Raw genomic sequence first — 19,253 nt, forward strand, 5'->3', positions numbered from 1 at the left:
CACTACACATTTAGTATTAGAATTTTAAAGTTACAACACTTTTGCACGGAGAAAATTGTTAATCACTACACATTTAGTATTAGAATTTTAAAGTTACAACACTTTTGCATGGAGAAAATTGTAAAAAGTGTAGACACATTTTCTGTTAGTTGTTGTCCTCTTCTGGTATATCATCTTGGACTAAAATATTTTTATAAAAACTATGGTGGGCTTCTGGTATCATACCCGAATGGCATAAGTATACCAAATCTTTCTTTTTGACCATTTGAATTTTTCAATATTTTTATTTAAATTCAAAACTAAAGGACTATAATAAAAATCTGCAAATCAGGCTACCTTGAGTAGAGTGATTAACAAAAGGATTGAAATTCACTACCTTAGTAAAAGTTGGGAATTACGGGGGGACAATATTATAAGATAATCGCCCCGTAAAATTACATGACGATTTAATACAATTTGGGATTTAGTTTTTATAGAACAAGTTTTCTGAGAATAGATATTTTTAACCTGTCAGTATTGTTAATACACAAGTTTTAAGATAACTGTTTTTCCTTTCATAAGAAAAAATACTTTTTGGCTGTAAATTTAGACTTAATTTATGTGTTTTTAATCCAATCTAATAAATAAATGGTCAAACGACATCGCACCCATTTTATGGAAAATATAATGTCACACAAAGGACATAAAACTTACATGAATAGATTGGTCTCGTAAATCTTTCTTTATTGTTTCGGCCGTTAATGGATTACGTAGACACGCTGTATATTAAAATTAAACACCACAGATATAGATATTAAAATAACAAATATCTTACTCTTTTCGCGCCCTTCATTGCTTGTTATCGAAACCATTGCAATGTTCCGTGCAAAACTGTTGTAACTCTGTTACATTAGAATTACAATAGTTTTGCACGGAACTTATGTACAAAAACGCAAAATAGTTAAACTGTTGTTGTTGTAATATTTAGCCTGTTAAACATTTAAAAGTTACTAAAGTTTTACAGGGGATAGATATGCATGTTTACAATCGAATTCCATGATTACTTCATTTTCATAAAATTTTGAGTTACTACAGTCTTGCACTGAGGGTGCGATATAAAAAAAATACAAAAACAACAGAAAACATAAAATTTATTTAATAAAAAAATTAAATATTCTTCTTAACAGCAAATAATGGATGTGGTGATCTAATCTGAAAAAGATGAGGCCTCAGATTCAGAATCTATCTCTATCATTAGCTCATTCTAATCACCACTTTTGGAACACCCTATAGAACAAAAAGTCGTTCAAGGTATAGTTAATTACAAAATAATCTAACCTCAATCTTTGATATTTATGTAAAACATGAAAATAAAATAATATAATGATGTCTCATGTAAAATAATAGTATTTTTAGTTCATCTGACTTTAAGCAATACCCTGTGTAAATGAATGAACATAAAAAGATTACAAAAAAAGTTTAGTAAAAATATTATTTTATACATAATTAAATATTAATATTATAATTAAATATTACAACAACGATTTACAGAACGTAATGCACCGCCTTAATGAACGCTGTCATGAGTACGAACTGAAGATAAATTTAAAGAAATCTAAATGCATGATCATGACTAAATCTGCACATGCGAATATCCAATTGACTATTGAAGATACTGCAATTGAGAGTGTTATTAACTATAAATACTTAGTAACATCGATAACATCAGATGTAGACCAAACCAAAGAAATTAGGACATGCATTGAAATAGCACGTGCGTCATTTTTTAAACTTAAAAAATTTCTTTGTTGTCGGGATATAAGGTTAGAACTACGCCTGAGAATGCTTCGATGTTACGTGTTCTTTACTCTTCTTTATGGCTTGGAAGCATGGACACTAAAACAAGTCCATCAGACTAAGTTGGCCGCCTTTGAATTTTGGTGTTACAGAAGAATCCTACGAATATCATGGATTCAAAGAATGTCAAACGTGAAAGTAACTAGAATGATAGGAAACGGAGCGGAAATAATATTAACTATCGAAAGACGAAAACTTAAGTACTTAGGACATGTGATAAGAGGGCAAAAATACGCATTATTACAACTTATTATGCAAGGCAAAATCCGAGGAAACCGAAATGTGGGAAGACGAAGAATATTCTGGCTTAAAAACTTAAGGGAATGGTGTGAATGCAGTAGTGCAGAACTTTTTAGAGCGGCAGTCAACAAAGTCCGCATAGCCATGATGATTTCCAACCTTCGATAGAAGATGGAACTTAAAGAAGAAGAAGAAAAATATTATTAACTGCCAAACTTCTCAAAAAAAAATATAAATTTGTTGGCTAAAAAGCCAACCTATCTCGGATAGGTCTGGTATAAAATTTTGGCATTGGTACTGATCATATACACAATAAAGATACAAGAGTTGGTGAACACGTTGTTTTGTGGATAATGGAAAATCAGCTGGGAAAGGGCAAACATGTTAGGACAGACAACTACTTTACATTGATAAAATTGACCAAGGCATTGCAAAAGAAATCAACAAGTTTTGTGGGTACTTTGAATCGCAACAGAAAGGAAGTTCCTCTAAGCGTAAAGTGTGAATATAGAAAATTGTATGTTGGTCATATAATCCAGAGCTACGAAAAAATAACACACTGCATACCAAGGAAAAAATCAGTAAAAACAGTAAGTTTTTATAATTAAACCAAATATGGGGTTGACGTAGTGGACCAAATGGCGCCACTTTATACTATAAAAGTTGCTTCAAAATGATGGCCTATGCACATGTTTTATAACATTCTTGACTTATTAGCAATCCACGGATTATTTAAAAAAAAGTAACTGGAAGTAGACTCAGGCGTCGTAAGTTTATTCTTCAGCTGTGTGAGGAATTACGCGCTCCATACCTTGCCTCCCGAAATTTGGTACTACACCCAGCAACACCGGTTCTACCAACAAACAGCACTACCAGCACTGTTACTATCCAAAAACGAAAAAATGTCAATTGGAAATATTTTGTAAAGGAAATTATACTTCCAATCAGTGCCACAGCTGTAACAAAGCAAGGTGTGGAAAAAAACTGAAAAATAAAATCAGATTCTATCGTCTAAAGTTAATATCTGAATTTTATTGATTTAAGAACTTGGGACCAAAATGATACGATGGAGCCAGACTTTCTAGTGTTACATCCTGAGTTAGCCCCTTTTTTCAATTCACTTGGACTTTTATAAACAATAAGCAATTTAAAAAGAACCATTTAAAAGATTAAAGTTAAAGTTCAAAAAATAATTTAAAAACGATTCCTTTAAAAATAAGCCATCCATATTGCGCCAAAGTTAAAGGGTTTAAAAGCAAAGCAATTTTGCTATTTCAAAAACTGAATTTATAAATTAAAATTTATAAAAGTTTCAATATCTCCAGTTATCATTTACAGTGGGTGGCCAAATTATTAGGGACAGTAAAAGATTTCTTAATTTTTTAGTTTTACTGATTTTTTTTGCAATTTGTTGGCTTTAAGGCTTGCATTTATTTTTTGTATAAGAGATTGAGAAATTAGGGTCACAAAAACATTAGGTTTTGTTAGTAAAACCATTTATTTTTTTCGCAAAATTTTTTTTAACATAATATGACTAATTTTAATATTTAGTGATGCCACCCTTTGCTGCAATTACAGCTTCTACGCGTCGGGGCATGCTCTGAATACAAACTCCTGCGTTGTGTTTTAAGTTAGGGTTATGATGCCATTCTCTAATAAGAGCTTCAATCAACTACCGCTTCGTGGTGATAAAATTTTTGGCGATCTCCCGTTTGGTTAACTCCCACATGCTCTCTATAGGGTTCATGTCAGGTCAGTTTCCCGGCCAGGGCAGAACTGCAATATTTTCTTTGATCAGATATGAAGTTACACTCCTGGCTTTGTGGCACGGTGCAGAATCGTGCATAAAAATGTAATTTTTTTCACCAGGGAACCATTCTTTGAGCTGGGGCAGTAGCCGAGTTTCAAGTGCTCGCTTATACTTGTCCTGTCTCATTGTCCCTTCCACGATGTATAAGCGTCCCATACCCTTTGCCGAGATTACAGACCACACCATGACACTCACCGGATGTTTAACTCTCTCCACAATGCAATCTGGATGGAACTGCTCCCCAGGACGTCGTCGGACAAACGCACTTTTATCCACCAAAATCTGAAATGTTGATTCGTCGGAGAAGCATACCTGTAAAAATGATAATATTCGCTGTTCACAAACTTCATTCGTTAAAAAAAGTCATACTTACTCGACTCCAGTCTTCAACACTCATACTTCGGTGTTCTTTGGCCCATTGGAGTCTCTTTCTCTTCATGGCTTCGGTGAGCCGTGGTTTTTTCATAGGCCGGCGACCTAGCAGATTCTCTTCGGCCAGTCGTCGTCGTACTGTTCTTCTGGAAACATTAATTTCTTCATCATTAATCATCGTAGTCAAATGTGTCACACTCTTTTTGCGATTTTGGAGACAAATATCCCTAATTTTACGATCAGTACGAGGAGTAGTAATCCTTTTCCTGCCACATTTTCCAACACGGCCCGGATCCAATGTCTCGTTTGAATTCATTTTTATTTTTATTCGATTAACTACAGACTTTGAAACACCTGCAGTAGTTGCTATAACTCTCTGGGAAAGCCTCGAGTGCAGTAATAATGTTTTTATTTCTCTAATTTTCCCTGGAGACAAGTGTGCAATTTTGCCCATGCTAAAAATATAATTTTGAATTTAAACAATATTTTTAAATAAACTCGTGTCATTAAATGTAGCAAAAATTACTAAATAACAAATATTACTTACCTGTTAAATATATCTGACACGAAAACCGACCAAAAACAATTTAAAACGATTTGCAAATATTTTTAAACCTCACTGCGGTGACAGCCGATGACCAACTGAGATGCAACAATAATTATTATTTTATAGATAAGCAGTCTGCCAGTGTTGCCGCTTATCAAAAATTTTAATAGTTATACCAGAAGAATTACCAAGTAAAATACAGATATGAACACCAATTTTTTTGGTCAAAAAAATAATTTTAAGTAGAAAATACAAAAATATATGCAGTGTCTCTAATAATTTGGCCACGCACTGTATTATTAACGAAAATTAATGATTTTTTTTTTAATCTGGGGTGTTAGTGGCATTATATTATATAGATGCAACTAGTTAACTTGTGAATTGTTTGTTTAACCGAGTAATTTGTTTAAAAAATTTAAAATAAATATTTATTTTGTAAAATTTTGCTTTTCTTTTGGAAATGAGTAGAACGTTTCAATTTTTTTTTTCGAATATGCGAAACTAAGGTGATTCCGTCGTAAAAACCAAACATTGAAGAGCCAATGCACCGGCCATTATTTTGTACAAATTCTAATGGCAACTGTTTTTTAGTTTTTTGAATTGTACCAACTAAAGTTAATTTTTTTGATTAAAAGCTATCAGCTAGAGGGACACTACAAAACCAATTATCCAGAGTAACATTCCTATTAATTCCCATAAATAAGTTCACAAAGTCTTTCTACTACGTCTTGCGTCGCTGTACTAACTTGAAAAGGGCTATTTGGTTGATTTCCGACGTACACTTCTAAGTGGCTGATATAGAACTGTTTGACATCGGAAATAGCAAAAATTTTTATGCCATATTTATTCGGCTTACTGGGAATGTACTGGAAAGTAAAGCTTTTAGTTTCTAATGTTGCTGTTAAATTTTCCTAGCAATGTTCGTATTGGAGCCAGGTTATCTACCTTTATTTTTTCATTTCTTGTGTGAATGCTATCAAATAGCAGACACTGCAAAAGAAATTGAAATCTAGGCTTACTCATTACAAGCAGAAAAGTTTCAATGCCAGTGTTATTTGTTCTCCAGAGATCCCCTAAATTCATGTGGTTTACTTTTCAAATACCAGCAACATAAAGAAAACCAATTAGGACTTTGATTTCGGTAATGTCAATAACTAGATTTAGCATTTCTTTGTCAAAAATGCAATTCCAGATGTCAATAGGCATTGATTGAGTTCACAAATTCTTTTATAGCTGGCAATCGTACAAATATATTGGTATTGCGTGTTTTTACATTCTTCGGTGGACAATGTTTTTTCCACTTAGTTAATTTATCTGTACCTATAAAGTACGGCTCCCTTCTGAAACTATTATTTTCTTCCTCTGTTTGATTGTCTTCAAGTTCTTGTTCAGTATAACTACAATCAGATCGTTCTTCTACATGGTCAATTTTATTTTGTTCACCAGCATCTTCATACATTTCCTCGTCGGTTGATACTTCCTCAAATAAATTTAATAATCTTTGTTTCTTCTTCTCGTAATCCATATCTGTATACCTATAAGTATACAAATATATAAACAATGAAAATTAGTAAAAGACCTTATATCACCTTACAGAGTAAAACTTTCGATGTCTGATCCAAAGCACAAAAATTTGTGCACTAGTGATGTAACGAATGTCAGTTTTTGAACATTCGCGAATGCGAATGCGAATATATGCCACCGACATTCGCGAATACGAATGCGAATGCGAATATTCAGTTTTTTTTTAATTGGGCAATTTTAATTGTCTCCGGCACTGCCGGCAGTCTCATTTGCATGAAGTGTGTAGTTAGATAAGTTCAGATAAATTTAATAATTCAGCAATTTTCAGAACAATTATACAAATTATGTAGTGTATTGCTGAATTAATAAATTTATCTGAACTTATCTAACTGAAGTCGAACTGTTTATGTTTGTTTGTTTAAACTCTTAACATAAAAACACATAGACTATTTTTAATTTGTAGTTTAAAAATTCTTATACTTTTTCAAGATGATTGTCTAAAATTTAAAACTTTTGGATAATAAGTTTCAGAGAATAATTTGTTTTTGATTGTTTACACTGCATTATTTATTTTTTGGTTTCTAATTTTATAGTTTTCTAAGCTTGTAAAATAAAGTGAGTTTTCTTAACAAAAAAACTGAGAACTGAATGGATATTTATTTTATTAACCTAATCTTCAAATTATTTTTTTTTCTTATACATATTTATATTCGCAAAACGTTCGCACAAATTTCGCGACTGCGAATGCGAATATGCAAAAATATTCGAATATTCGCGAATGCGAATGCGAATATTCGTTACATCACTAGTGTGCACAATACTCACACCCGGTGTACCTGACCGTGTTGCCTAATAATAAAATTACAATGCTCTTTTTTCCACTGCACATATACTTCACCCACAGTTGAGCGATGATTGAAGAGGTATATGGAACAGCAATTCCAAATCCCACTATAATTAGACTTATTGGAAACTATTTACAGGGCCGGCCTGACACACCGTGCGCGAGTAACGAAAGGTTAAATACCTGTATCAAAAAGTGCCACAAAAAAATGCTTTTTATTCACTAATTTTTTTTTTCTCTAGAAGTGAATAGTGCAAAAACCGATTTTTACGATTACTGTCAATAATTTTTTTTTGTTTTTTTAGAGTATTGGAAATAACCAGTATTAGAACGCTCCATTTCTGGCATCAATTGAGATTTACTTGGAAATTATATCCGATAAGCAGAGAGTTTGATAAAGCGTTAAACGATTTTGAAGATTTTATACGTGCTGTAAGTATTTTTGACCAAAAATGACAATATTATCAATAATACGTAATATTGTAGGTAATATCAAATAAGAGGAGAGACTATGAACATAAATTAACAAAAAAAAATTCCAGCCTTGAAAATGGTACTGCCTTGACTGTTGAAGGTATTAGAATATTACAAAACTAGAAAACTGTTCATAATATGTTAAGTGTTTTTTTTACAAAAATGTTATTTCCAACGATACAAGAATAATAGTATAAAAGTACAAAAGATACAAGAATAATAGTTATGAATTTACGTGATGTGACAAAAGGGACTGATTAATCCCTTGGTATGTCATTATGTTGCCGAAAAGCTTCATATTTTATTTATCGTATAGTGGACTAATTTCTATACGAGTATACTTGCACACAAAATCTGGACTATAGTTTATTTTTATGAACGAGAGAGTAATTAGCATAATTTTAACTGGTAGCTCCGACCACTCCATGGGCGTGCTCAAGATTAATTGAAAAATTACTTTGAATAATTGTAAAAAATAAATGAATTATTTCAGTGTTATAAAGTGTTATGTGTATGTAAACAAAAGTGACCTCTTTTATCACACACTATATTAGAACTGACTGGCCTACATTAAAAAGGGTTTTAAAAAATTCACATTTTTTTTAATTTTTAAAAATTACAAAAGAGAAAAAGAGTTTTTAAAACCGTCTAAGGTATGTTAAATAGATGAATAAAAATATTAATATAAAACTTACAGCTACTTGTTACAAATCCAAATAAGATTCAGAAGATGAACTTTCAGAACCAAGATTTATAATAACTGGCTCGATCATTTTATCAGTAATATTGTCCAGCTTCCACATTTTTTTCCTCTTCTTTAATAGTGTGATTTACTGCCTTTTCCCAGTTTTCAGGTTTTACATTATTTACGGCCTCCAAAACAACTGTTTAACATCATGAATTTTAAAAGAGGTACTTTTTCTTGAAACTTCACTCTTTATCTGTGCCCATACCAGTTCAATCGGGTTTAATTCACAATGATATGGTGGGGATCTAAGTACTGTCATTCCACGATTTTTGGCAATTTCATCAATTTCGTATTTTTTAAATTTTTTTTTATGAAGGGCACACAACGAATAAAGTTCCTTTCTTATATATCCGGGATGGTACGTAATATTTTTTGAACTCAGCCAATTCTGCAAGTCTTTTTTAACCACTTGGTTGTGGGCAGTCCTTCTATAAGTCTGGAGTGATAACTTGCATTATCCATTACTATTACACAGTTCTTAGGAAGAAGATCTATCATTTGTTCGAACCATTCTTGAAAGACATCAGCGTTCATGTCTTCATGGTAGTCACCGGTACGAGTTGATTCAATAGTTAATAAACCACCTTCAACAAAACCGTCTGAACTGCCAATGTGTACTATTATCAGCCTGCGTCCCTTTCCTGATGGTGGGTTTAAACCAGTAGATAAGTTATTTACAAAAGCGTGCCTTTGACTTGTAACAGTTTCATCCTGCCAAAATTTATTTGGTGTATGACCCTCGTTGATCCATGTTTCATCAAGATAAAATATTTTTCTTTTTTGGTTTCTCATTTCCTTTATGGTTCTTAGAAAATGTCTTCTCCATATGACAATATCGCATCTTTCTAATAAAATAGACTTTCTGGGATTCTTTTTCCAGCGGAAGCCTATTTCTTTTAAAAGTTTCCATAACGTACTTCGACTCATTTCTGGGTAATCCTTATCATCTCGAACTGAGACAAGAATTTTATCCAATGTTGGAAATTCTTGTCTAAAGAAGAATTCATGCACTTTCCGTCGAAGTCCTTCTTTAAAATGATATTCTATTTGAAATGTTGGTTTCCCTGGAGCATTACGTGGCATTTGAAAACTACCACATTTCTCTTCTTTAATAACTCTGTAAATCGTAGATTTCCCAACACCAAGTGTACTGCTAACTAACTCAACAGTCTCATCAACACTTTCACATAAACGTTTGTCTGTAAATGATTTAAAACAATTAAATATTAATGTTTTTTCATTAACTGTTAGAGGACCAATTTTTCGGCGTTTACACGGCACTTCCAAATTTTCCATAACACTAGTATACACAATAAACTGCACCTTGCAACTGAAGTACCTACTTTTAGTGAACTGTTAAGAATTTTGAATACGCCACTTGGACCTTCCTATATACAAAATGGAAAAACCCACTATCACATTTTCTGTGGAATAAGTTTAGAAGGTAATTATCTAGTCAATTACTGTCGTAGATTCCTGGAATTAAAGAATTAAATGTTTGATTGTTGAAACCCTTACTTCGTGGAATGCACTCATTTCAGATAAAATAAAACGTTTTATTTTATCTAAAGAATTAAACTTTATTTTGCAAATAGGCAAAGAATTAAACTTTATTTTGCAAATAGATAAAATGAAACGTTTTATTTTATCTAAAGAATTAAACTTTATTTTGCAAATAGGTAGGTACTTATTAAACTTTTATTGGTTATATATAACCAATAAAATAAACATCTTACATTTCTTGCAAATTCATTAGTACCTGTTAACTTCCATCACTCCGACACTGGCAACCTTATTTAGGGATTAGTAAACCTCACAACTATTGTATTCTATTCTGCTCCAACCTTTATACCTGGTGGTCATACTCAATTTAAAATTGTTTTCCTATATACTTCTGTAAACTTGTTGACAAATATCTGTTTTTCATTGAGTCACCCGTCTCAACAGTTTAGGGATTTGCATACATAATTTATTGTTTTATTACTCTCTCATACATAAAAATACACTATAGTAAGCAAAACCGAATAAACTAAAAAAAATAAATTAATCTGAACATAAACTTATACAATATACAAGACTACAGTATATTTTTATTCTTTACCAAGCCAACTATTCTATACTGTAGTCCAACAATTGATTGAAGAGGGTGATTTATTGGTAAGAACTGATTTAAAAGCCGCAATTCCAGCGGCGTCGTCATTTCATTATTTTTTAGGATTGAATTATTAGGTACCGTAAAATGGGGTTACTTTGCACTGAGCAGGGTAACTTTGCACCGAATGTGTAAAAGTATATTTTCTGAAAACCTACACTCAATTTTGTTTAGATATTTGTACAACCTCTAGAATATATAGACAACATCACAATACGTCAGTATTGACGTCAGACGCGCGCGACTGTTCACCTAGTCGTCAATTATTTATCAGAAACGGCTCGAATGTTAACCTCGAAATTCTATTATTTTGTCTCTTTACAAATTCATACTGTGCAAATAGTTCAAGCGGATAAAAACTGGTAAGTGCACGTCTAATAGCATATAACATAACCGAGATTGCGATTTTTAGTTGTCAAAATAAGGGTTTTAACCAGAATAGAAATTAAGAAAAAATTGTTTACGTGTGCATTTAACAAAAGGATCATGATATTTAAATCGCTGAGCACTCATGCAGGCCTAGTAAAATTTTCCTGATATATTACTGTCAAACATATATTTTATGGATAGATGACTGTCTTTATTTGCTGCAGTCAAAAAATATAAGAAATAATTTTCAACTTTTGTGTAGTTTTTGGCATTTTCTTTGAGACCAGCTATAAAATGACTAATATTTTTAGCTGCCGTTTTTTGACAATAAAGATATTTTTTCGACCACTTATGCCAGTTTTTACTTTTCAGAACCTTTACAATCCGGATTTACAATAAACTGAGAAATAGTGAAGTTATTATTCGATGTTCCAGGTACTTCTATGTAGATTTTTCGCTTTCCACCACTATGGCTTTTATATCTAGATCCATTAAATTTACAGATCAACTGGTTACAATGGATGGCTGAAAATTTTGTTTATTACCAATATTTTTAGAATACTCTGATTCATCTGAATGATCTAATTGAAACACTAAAGTATCTTTTTCTAACTCCCAGTTACTTCTACTAGCGTTAAAACATTCGTGCTCACTATCTTCACCATTCATTATACGCTGAATTTCATCATTTATTTGCTTTGCTGTTAAAAGTTTTCTTAATGAAATAGTGCTACAATTAAATAAAATAATATTTACTACAAATATGAAAAATAATTAGATGATGACTTGTAACTTTTAATAGGAGGTTGAAAATTGGGGTAGAGATAAGGCAAGCAAAATAAACGAAACTGTTGCGAACGGCTACTCAGGGTTTATTTGGAGAACTGGGTCGTGGATAAGTGAATGATAAGGGAACTGAATTGGGGCAACTACAAAAATGAAATAAAGGGGTACTTACATGAGTCTCCTGAAACAAACAAATCACAAGAAGGTCCTCTAGCTATTTAAAATTAGGACGCCGCTTTGAGGAATCTTCCTGCTAGATGAAAGAAGAAGGCTCTTCCTTCCTAAAAACACAAAAAAGACTTTTTTAAACTAAATAAACAAAATGGTTTAGGGAAAAAATTTAATACTTATTGTTATCTTACCACAAACAGTTACAAATATAAATGGTAATACAAAAAAAATACTATATAAATAGTTACAAAGATAAATACAAAATAATAAAGAAAGACACTTACTATTTCCTATCAGTTTACAAACTCTATGAGTTGGAGATACTATAAAACTTACAGTTGTTAATGGGCGACAATTTGTAGCAGAAATAAATTATTATAAATAAAAAAATATCTTTTTAAGTGAAACTATGCATAGAGGTTAACCTTTTTTAAAAAACACAAAAAAATTTCAAATATGATTAGGTATTTACCAAATGTCAAAAATAGTGCTAGCTGTCATATGTCAATACTAAATCTTAAAACTGAGAACAAATAAAATGACAGCTAGACCACACATTAAGATATAAAATTTTAATTATTACAATTTCTTAAATTTTAATAAAAGCAATTATTATTAGAAAAAAATGTCTATTTTTACTTTAAAAGTTCAAACAAAAACAATTACCTGGGTTTCACTAAAATTTCTGGGATTGGAAACTAGACTTACACTCTCTGCCACACAAAGAAATTCATCTTCAAACTGTGAAAAAGTATTTTGAAAAGGCTTTTTAGGACAAAGCAAATTGAGGTTGAAATTGGCACTGGACACAAACTTTAGACTCGGCTTCTTAAAAAAAAAAACTGGACCCATGTGGATATTTTTAAAATTGTTGTAAACGCCGTTTTACAAATATCTCAGATGAGAGACGACTTACAAATTAAAAACAGTGATTACTCGTCCAAAATTGACACATTACATTGAGCAAAAATCACTTTTTTTTAACAAATTTGCCGGTTTTTTCCCATGGCCCATCTTCCAAACCTCACTTTTAACTGTAACTATACATTGAACTTAACACTGCTACACATTTCCATGAAAAGGGACAAAAAAACACAAAACATTTCAAATTTGACGTAAAATTTGGACCAACACTGAAGCCAACCGCCCCTAACAGAGACCTCAGCGAGAGTAATTCTTAAAAATTATTCGCTTCCCCGCATAACCTTCTCAGCAATCTAAGTGGGTGTTTATTTAAACCGCAATATTAAGCGAAAAACGATCAAAGAAAATACCAAAGAATATGCGTCTGTGATATATAAACAAACTGTAAAATGTGTTTATATCAACTCGGCGACGCAAAAAGAATTGAAATTACTTTTTGGGTGTTTTAACGTATACGAGGGAAAATCAATATATAGAAAAGAATTTAATCATATTTAAAAATGCTACAGACTTACCAAAAACGTCACCGCCATAAAAATAAACCTGAAAATGGACTGCCGTAAAATTTACGACCGGCCTCAAAAAATCTAATATGTAAAAACAGTAACTAAGAAACACACACCCACCACCTGATAAATCAGAGAAACGGCTACTAAGGCCCTTAGGAGTGTATCGGCACATGGGCATAGGTTACGCGATGGCACCCGAACTGCGACGAAAACAGAAGAGCGTCGTCAAATTTACGAGTTTTCACCTTTCTAGGGTCAATTCGAATCAGAATGTTGCTCAGAACTTAAAAATATAGAGTAGAAGTAATGAAGACAGTTGTTATTAAACCTTCTCTGTGGATGTCTTACAACTTCTTGAAACATACCGCATGGTTCAATGAAATGAGTAACGTCAAGATACAAGATTCCACCTCTTACATCAACTCGTACTGCTCATTTTTAAGCCAATCCGACACACTAACCTATTCTATAGAAAATGTCACACTGAGAGTGCAGTACGGGTAAGATACGGCAATGCTTTTCTTATGGAGAATAAACGCGCAGGGTTGTCGGTTTTCTCCAGCTGTTGATTGCTCATTGTCTCACAGGACCGGCTTGGATAAAATGCATCTGCCGGCAGTACGAGTAAAATATTTTATATCATGTATACGTATACAGTAGAATAAAAAGGCATTGATGAGTTATTGACAACGAAAACTATGAATTTTGCATATAAAACGTCAACATGAGATATACAATTGAATCATATTCATAAGAGTAACATTTGAACACCTCTTTACAAGAACAACATACAATAACTGTAGTTTTAATGTTTTACATAAAATAGAAAAAACCTACATAATTTCTAGGAAAGAATTTGGAAACTTGGAAATGATATTATTTATAGATATTATATATAATATTCAAATTTTCAATTCTTTCATAGAAATTAGATTTTTTCTATTGTATGTAAAATATTAAAAATACAGTTATGTTGTTTCTATAAATAGGTCTTCATTTCTTTTGTAAAACTTCTGCTACAAATTACCATCATTAACATAATCACCTAAATATGGCCATAAACTTGTTTGTCATAATTAGTATTTGATAAACTCCAAGCTTTCCCCATTTCACCCCCTACCCATCCTAAGGATGGGTAGGGGGTGAAAGTGCTTTTGGAAAACGAAACTACACTTCAAAATTTAGTCCGAGTTTCAACAGAGAGCATGGAGTCCCATAAGTTTAAATCCGGTGAATTATTTAACGGTTGCGCTACACTCGTAGTGTTAAATGTGTTGTGTTTTTTACAAAATACGGAACAACTTAATGTAAGTGCTGCTGTAAGACGTACTTCGTTGATGACTGGTGTTAGCGAAAGAAGCATTTACAATTTCAAAAAAGAAAAAGAACAGAGTGGAACGTTGAAATCGCCAAAAAAACGTAAAAAACGAGTGTGTCAATCAAATTCTAGAATATTCACATATGACGAGGGTGTAAGAAGTATTCTACGGAGAATTGTTCATTGTGAATTTTTCATGAAAAATTTGCCGCCATTCTTAAAGCATATACATAACTTCATACAAGGTAATGAGAATATACAGCCTTTGTCTCTTTCTAATTTATACAGACTTCTGAAAGATATTGGATTTGTTTATAAGAAACGTGGCCGAAGAAGCATCATGGTGGAGCGAGAGGATATTATTCATTGGCGCCATAATTATTTGAGAACTATACGACGTTTGCGAAAAGACCATTGCAATATCATATATTTGGACGAATCGTGGGTTAATGTTGGCCAATCTATAAATTACGAATGGTGCGATACTACGATACAAAACAGTCGTGATGCTTTTCTCAAAGCATCACGACTGTTTTAAGGTCTGGCTTAAAAGCACCCATTAAACGAGGTCCACGATATGTTTTATTGCATGCAGGTTTTTCAGGAGGTTTCATTTCTGGCACACAGCGTGTTTTTCTGGCAAAGAAAAATGATGGCGACTATCACGATGAAATAGATGCCGCATATTTTGAGTCGTGGTTTAAGGAGACATTAATATCAAATTTACCAAATAATGGTCGCATGAATGTCATTGTAATGGACAATGCATCGTACCACTCCCGTAAAGAGAGATTCCCTAACAATTCCTGGAATAAAGCTGCAATCAAGGAATGGCTAGTGGATGTTAAAATTTCGCAGTGATTCAAGTGCGCAACTTGTTTTTTTAATAACATCGACGGGATTAAAAAATGTGCAAAGCTTTTTCGATATTCCCGTTCCTGATAATTTTTCCCATATTTACAAAAGAAAAAGTTTTTCTTGGATATTGGGCTGGGTGCACGGAAATCGAGTTACCGGAGGTTCCACGCGGTATATTTATAGCTATCAAGAAATGTAATTTAAAATACATTTGTTACTTTAAAAAAGTATACAGTTTTATAATAAAATTCTCGCTAAAAACTTAAGGTCTTTTTATCAAATTCATGCCTCTTATTTGGCTACCTGAAGGCAATTATTTTATCAATATATTATTTTATAATAAATAACAGAGCCCGGCGTAGAGATCTGGGTACGGTTCTGTGACTACCACTTGAACCTGTTTGTATCGCCAAGCACAAGGCGTGAAATCCGGCAATTGTGCATTCCTATATTAGCCGTACTGCACTCTCGGTGTGACATTTTCTATAGTTTAAGTCATAGATTAATTTGGATTGTATACTACATACCACGTTAAACAGTTTTTCTTCTGGCTGGATTTGGACCATTACTGTATTAGAACACTTACAGTGACGTGAGTGCCCTTCGCCGCCTGGCTTGTTTGGCAATCAAAACGACACACCTTTAATATTCATTTACAAGTTGTATTTTTGCACGTCATTTCTTTTTCTTTATTTGTGCTCATAAAATATACTATTTAACTTTTAGGGGAAGATCGTGATACTGTTGCATTTTTAGATCTTATTGATAATGATAAATTCTCTGAACGAGAACTTATGGATGAAATAAAAACTTTTTTCTTAGCAGTAAGTGATTTTTTATTTATCTGTTCATTAATATACATTACGTGCATTTCATATACGCCTTAGGGTACGGCCAGGCTTGCGATCGATTTTTCTCGAGAGATAAATCGTGGACGACCGAACTACAAAAAAATATTTCAAACCCACTGAATATTATTGGAGTGGCCATACCTAAAAAGCGTGTCGCTCTGTTTTCAATTCAGTTTGATTTCTAAGCGACTTCATAGTTCCATTTTGCCTTCAAACTTCACAGCACGATGTCTTGTTCCAAAGAAATTTTAATTTCCGAAGTGCAAAGTAGACCCATTGTATGACAGGATACATACAAACATTTTAAAAACAAACGTGTGACAGACAAATTATGCAGAGAAGTCGGACTTGCTTGTGGTGTAGAAGGTAAGTTATATTAATTTTTTAAGAAATTATTTTGAGGTTATGTTATACTAATAAGAACGAAAGTTAAGCATTTTTTATCCATATAAAATAAATTTGTATTTATACGAAATACATGTGATTACTGATGTTCATATAAATATTCTTCAAACGTCTCCCTGATTTGTTTTGCTTCTCTGGATGATCGATTATTATTTCTTTCTTTTCCTCGGTTTACTTGAACAGCATTTTCATTCCGTTGCATATTCATGTTATCCATAACAGTACAATTATCAAGATCAGTATCAACGTCATGACTTCGTATAAAATTATGAAGTATGCATGCACATTTTATTCTTACGCACGCTTTATCGGAATATGTCTCTATATCTTTTGATAAAAAGCGCCATTTTGAATATAAAATTTCAAACGCATACTCAATGCATTTTCGGGCTGTAGATAAACGCATATTGAAATATTGTCTTCTTGGTGTTAGCACTCTGCGTGGATACGGTCGCATTAGGTATTTTTTCAAAGGGTAAACTTTATCACCAATCAAAACATTAGGTAATTTTGCCTCCTACTTCTATAGTCAGAAACTTTTTATCAGCATCAGCCACACCCTGTAATACTATAGAAAATTATTTTAAATAGTTAAAATAACTTGATCCTGAGTTTGGTGGACATTTTATTTGGCAGTGTTTGCCGTCAATTGAGCCAAAACAGTTGGGAAATTTCCATCGATTATAATAATCCGATATTACTTTTTGTAAATGTTCCGCAGAAGGCACGGGCATATATTCTTGTACCAATTTACTCCAAATTATTTCGACTGTTTCAAAAACTATCATGCTTATTGTAGACTTGCCCATTCAGAATGAAAATGCAACACTTCTTAATGAACATCCAGTTGCTAAATACCTAAAACAAAAGCAATCGAATTAGTTTTTAGAATAAAATATATTTATATACATATATATATATATATATATATATATATATATATATATATATATATATATATATATATATATATATATATATATATAGATTGTTAAACTGTCCCTTTAATATTTTTAATGTATCTAATGTTAAAAAACAGTGTCCAAAATTAAAAGTTTAATTGATTAAAAATATTCCTGAGTCCATCAAGTGGTATAAAAAAAAGATATTGTATTAATAGTATCGGTATAACGGGAATGGTTTCTTGTTTTAGGTAATATCACAAAATCAAAGTTGAAGAATCTTAAAGATCAGTTCAGACCATGAAGTTTAAAAAATTTCTGTTTTAAAATCCGGATCACAAGCAATACCAACTAAAAGCAAATGTCAGTACTTTGAAAGTATGCAATGTTTAAGAGATTATACCAGACCTGCCCAGACTCAATGTAATTTAAATGATGCCAGACGTTCGCAAGTCGATGAAACACAACGAGATGATAATGAAATTACGGATGATGAAATAGAAAATATTAGTGGAAGTAATCACGAGAGTGATGCAGAGATGTCACATTGCATACGCTCTCAGTAGTAACACTGTTGCCATTACGGAGGAGGCAGTCCCAAGCATCATCATCACGTTCACAATCTCAAATGTAAACATCACGCCCGTCCAGCACTGCTTCTGTTAGATCCGAATTTGAACCACGTCGCATCTCTGAAAAACGAAAAACCCAAAATATCAACCAACAATACTTGGAGTTACAAAAAAATAAAGTTACCTTGTTGGAAAAAGAATAGTGCAGATAGTGCAGATTTGAATTATTTCAAAAGTTTACTGCCATATATAAAAAGTATGTCCCTTTTTGATAAATTAGAACTCAGGAGTAAAATACAACAGTTAGTATTTGACACATTTAAAGAAACCGTGAACCAAAAGCAGCCCGAGCAACAGAAACAGCAGTTTTTAATTCATCAGCAGCCACTGATGCAACAGAAACAGCAGTTTGTAACGCCACAGCAGCCACTGGTGCGACAGACACAGCAGTTTGATGAGCCTTTTTCATCTGAATATGATGAAACATTAACATATCATGAACTTTTACCCTGTCAGCCATCACAACAGTCACTACCACACAACTACTGCTCCATGCATACCGAAGAAGAGTTCAACGCAGGCTCTGACCGTATGTTTTTAAAATAGTGTTTTACTTACTATGTCATTAGAATAGTTTTTTATTTACTTTGTTAATAAAATAGTTTTTTACTTGCCTTATTGTAACCACTAATCTTTTTTCAGTAGAAATTGGTTTTCCAAAATTGGTAGTTTTCTTTCCAATACTTGTTTTAACTTTATTTAGGAGTAGGTCAAATGTGTTTATGCTCATTCTGAGGTACTGGAAAAATCTCTCTGGGTATTTTCGCAACTGTTTGTATAAGTGATGAAATTCCCCGTATGCTTTCTTATATCTATTAATGGGATGTACACCATACTTCCTTTTGCTTTTTAACAAACACTCTATGAATGGATCATCTTCTAAAAGAAGAGCAATTCGACGTTTTCGTGTGAGAGCCATGACGAAAACTGATATTTGAATCGCTTTTCTGTGGACAGCTTCTTGCTTGTCGCCCGCTATAT

At 32.5% G+C, this 19,253-nt stretch overlaps 1 protein-coding gene across 1 annotated transcript in view; it reads left to right on the forward strand.

Annotated features, from left to right (window-relative positions):
* Positions 1–19,253, forward strand: part of LOC140436699 (cytochrome P450 4C1-like) — a 61,702-nt gene that overhangs the window by 27,253 nt on the left and 15,196 nt on the right. Inside the window, exons 5-7 of the mRNA XM_072525740.1 lie at positions 7,479–7,605; positions 7,660–7,747; positions 16,209–16,306. Coding sequence (XP_072381841.1) covers positions 7,479–7,605; positions 7,660–7,747; positions 16,209–16,306 — 313 coding nt within the window. The remainder of the gene's footprint in view (positions 1–7,478; positions 7,606–7,659; positions 7,748–16,208; positions 16,307–19,253) is intronic.

Source organism: Diabrotica undecimpunctata, chromosome 3, assembly GCF_040954645.1.
Source record: "Diabrotica undecimpunctata isolate CICGRU chromosome 3, icDiaUnde3, whole genome shotgun sequence".
Lineage (NCBI taxonomy): Eukaryota > Metazoa > Arthropoda > Insecta > Coleoptera > Chrysomelidae > Diabrotica > Diabrotica undecimpunctata.